Source organism: Mesocricetus auratus, unplaced genomic scaffold (genome assembly GCF_017639785.1).
Source record: "Mesocricetus auratus isolate SY011 unplaced genomic scaffold, BCM_Maur_2.0 Super-Scaffold_100055, whole genome shotgun sequence".
Lineage (NCBI taxonomy): Eukaryota > Metazoa > Chordata > Mammalia > Rodentia > Cricetidae > Mesocricetus > Mesocricetus auratus.
In genome coordinates, this window is record NW_024429232.1 from 4969028 (window position 1) to 4975299 (window position 6272).

The window sequence follows — 6272 nt, forward strand, 5'->3', positions numbered from 1 at the left end:
ACAGTCACAGGTCTGGGTGACCATGTGGAAGTAGAAGAGGCAGACACTGCCCCCAGGCAGTGAGTTTACTCAACAGTCTGAATCCAAGAATAGCAAGTGTCAACTTCAAGGAAGATCGCAGAGGAACAGTATTAGGGGATCAGGTGTCACTCATTATCATATTTTTATGACAAAGTGCAGGAACCTCACCTTCAGATTGACACACACACAGGTCAGGATTACCAGGCTTATCTGCGGGGGAAACACATCAGCTCTGACTCCCGTCAAGACAGGATCTAGTGATTGACACAGAGCCTGTGGCTTGCCTTGAAGACTCTCTGCTGAGTCCTCAAGATGGTGCCAGTGAGCTTCAAAGAGAGAGAGGAGCCAACTTCAAGTTCAGTGGTTCCCAAACAGGAGTGGGGAGGAGAGAAAGGAGGGTCCATGATCGTCACTCCACCAGGTAGCTCTGCAGGATGGGCTAAGGGCACCACTCACTCCTTATTCACTAGACACAAGCTTGGCTGGTGTCACTGTCATGCCACTAGGCCTCAAATATCTCAAGATTTTCCCTAGATTCCACCCCCTCTGTTGTAGTAGACTAGGGAGATGGGTCTTGCTTGGTCTCCAATGGCTGCTGCTATTGGCCCAAGCTATTCAATGTATTCCAAAGCCTGTCTCCATTGCCAGATAAAAACAGCAACTGCAATGTGGACAGTACAGTCTACGAGGCAGCAATTGCAGATTGTGCCCTACACTGTACCATTCTGCTTCCTGCACACACACACACACACACACACACACACACACACACACACACACACACACACAAGGAAACTGACCCAGTAGTTAGTTGAAAGCCCTGAACTGTGAACTGATATTGAGATGCAGACAGAGAGTATCTGTGTGTTCCATCTTGGGGAGTGGGGTGTGTATTTGCTCCTGTCTTGGACTTTCCAGATCATTGGCAGGTTACGAAGTTATGTGTCTGGTTGAGGAGGAGGACACAAACGCTATAACCAAGCATGTGAGTGTAGAATAATTGAACATTTACACATACTGCTTGACATAAGACTCCCTTCAGGGCCACCTCTATCATCTGTTGTTCTCCTCATTCCTTGGCTTGATAGTCCAAGAATCCTCTCACCTCCTCCAACCTTTTGAGTCTCCTGGGAATTTGCTATTGTACTGTCGGGGACTTAGGGGTCAAGATGTTTGGACCTAAGCCATCTGATGGCAGAGCACTGGGAGGGTATCCACACGTTCCTTTTTTTGGATCTGGGTTCTCATGTCTGGGACTTGAGTTGATTTTGTTCTTTTCTATCCTCTGAATGTATAATTTTTTTGTTTATGAGTTCTCTTTTTGTCCAAAGCAGCCAACTCCAATTCTGTTGTTTTCTACCCAGAGCACCTGATTTCACAGTTATCATGAATGAAGTCGTGATCCAGGCCCAAGGGAAACGTTAGCACTTGGATCCGGATGTACTCAGTGCCCAAACAACATCTAGGAAAGAATGTAAAGTAGGAAATGGATAATATTTGATCAGAAAGTGAAACACATTATTTGGATGAGTTGTTAAAAAGTGACAATGGCTCTGTGGACTTCTTCAGGAGAAATGGAAGAGCCCATTGCAGGTCACAAGGGAATCCAGGCCAATGGGCAGTTAGAGAAACAGTAAGAAGTCTTCAGCAGGGTTGTAGACACTAAGGGACTCACTGAGCCCTGAAGCCTCCCTAGGAGTGACAGGTGGTGTTGGGAAAGGTTTGCATGCCCCACACTCGTGGCCCTGGATAGGGAGGGCTTCCACTCAGTTGTGTGCATGGATATATGGAGACTTGATGCTGCTAGTGTGGACTCACATAACAGTAGATTCTGAGGATGGTCCCTTAAATCTCCTCAGAATGTTCTGGTAAGTTTAGTTATTCATATGGAATGTGGAATGAAGAATGGTCATTTTATCACTCCTGCTTTTCCCTCTGTCATTCCTCACAGTCACTCAACTGGCTCCAGAATCAGTCCGTGATAAGCTACTGTATGATCCTTACCCCTGGAGGTGCTTTGGACCCCTCTGGTACAACACTCACCTGTATTTGTCATGACATTGTAGCATTTGTCTAAAGGGTAGTTGCAGCCATCAAGGAGTTGCAAGCTGGCATTTAACCAAACCTGTGTTCGCAAGACCAAGAAGACTCCTTTGGAAAATATGCAGGGTCAGTGAGACAGAAGAAATCTATTGCAGGTCAGTAAGGGACCCAAAAGCAGATTGGAGGAGGGGTTTTGCTGTCTAGCTGTCTCTATGTAGTTGTCACCTTTATACAGATCCCTGAGCCTAGGCAAACATGGCCTTGCATGATGGGGAGGAATGCACCTGTGCCCATCACCCCAACAGAGATTGTTCCAGAGGGGCCTGCAGAGACCAAAGGAAGTGCCTGACTAAGAGGGAGAGAAAGAGATAGATAGGTAGGGAGAGAGAGAGAGAGAGAGAGAGAGAGAGAGAGAGAGAGAGAGAGAGAGAGAGAGAGAGAGAGAGAGAGAGAGAGAACATGAAGCCGATAGAGGACTCAATTCCTTGACACCACACAGAAGGTTCACTGTCACGCCCGCCTTGACTAGCAAGGAAGACGCAACGCCCAGACTCTTCTTTAAGCAGTTTATTCAGGAACCTTGAACAATCTTCTTCTCCCGGGGAGTGCCAGGGAGCCCCAACCCACAGGTTAAAAGCCCTTGGGCGGCCAACCCCAGTATGCCAGGTGGAACATGCAGATAGGTCCACGTACGAGGAAGCAAGCCTGATATCCAGCCTTAACCAAATACAGGTGTTGCTTATCATAGAGAACACCTGCTGTCGGGCTAGCAGAAGGCGGAAGCCAGCACCATCTTAAGGGTGCGGCACTTCGGAGCTCTCTACAGTTCACAATGAAGAGAAGCCAGGCATGTGATAGCTAGGTCATCAGTCAGCCCAAACTGCACAGGTTCAGTTTGTCATTGCAGAGACCCAACTTGGCTTGACTGCAGCCATCTTGAGATGCAGCCATCAAGAATGTTTACGAGAAATCCTACTCAGCTTTCCCTGCCATTTCAGTGGCACATGGGTCGTTACCACACGACTCCTGTGCTGGCAGTGTTAGAAATGGGCCTGACATCCTCGATGTCACTGAGGCAAGAACAGTCCCTTTCTGGCTACGGTGAATGTCCATTATCCTGCTCGCCCCACAAGCCCTCCTAAGCCCTGGCCGGCCACCAGGCTTCCCGCTTCCCTTGACCTCACATTGTCCATGGCTCCCCATTAATGTTGACAGTAGGTGACATCCCAGCACTTTCTATTTCTTTGTCCCATGCCACCTTCTCTGGCATGGTTGGCTGCTCTCCATTTTTCCTTGAACAGTCAATGAAGCTTATTCAACCCAAGTCTGTAGAGCATAGGGTAATCAGAGCCAGGTGACCGAGACATTGTCTTGGCCAGCACTCCTACTCCCAGCTCTGGAAGAAACTGAGGCTTATGGGCTGCGTCTCATTCTGCCTTTCAATTTCTCTCTCTCTGTTTGTGTTTTGCAGGGGTGGGGTGGGTACCATAGCAGGCTTAGGGTTGTCAATGAACAGCTTGAGGCAGTCAGTGTTCACTTTCCTCCACGGGAGTCCACAGGATCAAGTTCATATGACCATGTTTGGCGGGAAGTGCCCTCAACCAGTAAGCCACCCTACCAGACCAAACACATGTTTTTGACCCAAAATGGGTTGACGCTACACAGCACAAATCATTTGCTTACAAATGTGGGTGACTTTTTATTTGGGGCATAGATGTTTAGAACTGAGACTTCATCCTGATGGATTTTTCTTGTGATGAATATGAATTGACCTTCTTTATCTCTTTTTTAACTTTAGTGTAAGTCTAATTTGTTTGATATTAGGATAGCTACACCGGCTTGTTTCTCAGGTCAATTTGATTGGAAAATCTTTTCCCAGCCCTTAATTCTGAGGTAATGTCTGTTTTTGAAGGTGAGATGTGTTTCTTTCTTTTTTTTTTTTTTTAAGCAAACCAGACAATCCTTTATTGGGAGCAGAGAGTAGCACAACACGATGACCAACCCTGCACGGCATCCTTGAAGATAGGCCCTTGACTAGCAAAACTCACTGGGAAATGGGTTCCTTGGGGCAGCTTCCCATCTTCCCAGGTGGGGGAAAATTCATCAACTTCCCTGAAGGCAACCGTGGGTCACTAGAGATAGAGCCCCTCAGGGGTGCCTTCTTGTTTTTTATAGAGAACATTCTCTTTAGAATTTTTGAAATCTTCATTTGTAACTTTCATTCTGCGTTCCCGCAAGGCCATCAAGCCAGCTTCTGTACAGATTGCCTTGATGTCAGCCCTGGAGAGGTCATCCTTTGCCATGATCAAGTCATCCAAGGTCACATAGTCAGCCAGGGTCATCCTGCTTGTGTGAATATGGAAGATGTGCTTCTTGGTCTTTTCATTGGGTAGGGGAAACTCAATCTTTCTGTCAATGCGGTCTGGTCTGATAAGTGCTGGATCCAAAGTTTCTATTTGGTTTGTAGCCATGATAACTTTTACATCTCCCCTCGAATCAAATCCATCCAGCTGGTTCAACAGTTCCAACATTGCCCGCTGAATTTCTCTCTCACCTCCAGAGTTTGAATCATATCTTTTGGTCCCAATGGCATCAATTTCATCAATAAACACAATGGATGGTGCATGTTCTTCAGCAACTCGGAAGAGCTCCCGAACGAGTTTGGGTCTATCACCGAGGTACTTCTGAATAAGCTCTGAGCCGACCACTCTCAAGAAAGTGGCTGAAGTTTGGTTTGCTACTGCTGTGGCCAATAATGTTTTACCTGTTCCTGGTGGACCATAGAGAATGACCCCCTTAGGGGGTTTTATCCCCATCTCTTCATAATACTCAGGATGGGTAAGAGGAAGCTCCACAGATTCCTTAATTTCTTGGATTTGGTTGTCTAGTCCCCCAATATCTGCATAGGTCTCCTGGGGGGCCTTTTCCACCTTCATCACTGTGACCAGAGGGTCTGTGTCATCCATTAGCACCCCAATCACAGCATGCACCTGTGGTTAAGCAGGACTGAACAGCCTGGCTCCAGAAGATCCTTGTCCACAAATGACAGGATGCTGACGTAGTGAGTGTTCTGAGCCCACGGATGTGGACACAATGGCGTGATTATCATCAATGATCTCTTCTAAGGTTCCTACGGACATGGGGGTCCCCCTGAGATCATCCACTTTTGATCTTTCCTCCTCTTGCTTTTCTTCCAACGGTTTCATCTGCTCCTGATTTCTAATGAATTCTTCCTCCATGAGAAGATAGTCTTTTATTCTCTCTAACTTCAGTAACTTCAGGCAGCACTGAGTGTGAGGTGTTACCAGTGGCAGTTTGCTGGCAGCATCTGGTTCCTTCGTTTTCTTCTTCTTTTTCCCCACTCTAGTTGGGATGGGAGGCTCATATTTCTTTTTCTTGTCCTTGTCATCCTTCTTGCCACCCCCAGGTCCATGACCACCACTCTGACTTTGACCCATCTTTCCCTAGTCGCCTGAGCCTCCGCCGCCGGAAGTCGAGATGTGTTTCTTGTATGCAGCAGAAGGATGTATTTTGTCTTTGTATCCATTCTGTTAGCCTGTGGCTTTTTATAGCTCAGTTAAGACCAGTAATATTGAGGAATATTAATGACCATTGATTGTTGATTCTTGTTTATTTTGGATTTGTTTTTGGTGGTGGTATTGTGTGTGAGGTTTTCCCCTATTCCTGGCTTTTGGTAAAGTGAGATTATCTATTTGCCTATGTTTTTGTGAGTGTAGTTAATTTCTTTAGGTTGGAGTTCTCCTTCCAGAACTTTCTGTAGGACTGGATTTGTGGATATGTATTGTGTAAATCTGGTTTTGTCATGGAATATCTTGTTTTCTTCATCTACAGCGATTGAGAGTTTTGCTGGGTATAGTAGTCTGGGCTGGAGTCTGTGGTCTCTTAGTGTTTGTAGAATATCTATTCAGGACCGTCTGGCTTTCAGAGTTTCCATGGAGAAGTCAGGTGTCATTCTGATAGGTTTGCCTTTATATGTTACTTGGCCTTTTTCTTTTGCTGCTCTTAATACTCTTTCTTCATTCTGTATGTTTGGTGCTTTGATTATTATATGGCAAGGGGACTTTTTTTGGTCCAGTCCATTAGTTTGGTAAGATTCTTGTGTTTTCATAGGCATGTCCTTCTTCAGGTTGGGAAAGTTTTATTCTATGATTTTGTTCAATATGTTTTCTACACCTTTGAGATGGGCT

General features: G+C 46.0%; 1 protein-coding gene across 1 annotated transcript; it reads right to left on the reverse strand.

Moving 5' to 3' along the window:
- Nucleotides 1-4009: 4009 nt before the first annotated feature.
- On the reverse strand, nucleotides 4010-5577 carry LOC121136238 (26S proteasome regulatory subunit 4-like). Its single transcript, XM_040736312.1, is given in 3 exon segments — nucleotides 4010-5056; nucleotides 5059-5128; nucleotides 5130-5577. Coding segments are annotated over 3 exon segments (1323 nt in total). The 5' UTR covers nucleotides 5523-5577; the 3' UTR covers nucleotides 4010-4196.
- Between the last annotated feature and the right edge of the window lie 695 nt (nucleotides 5578-6272).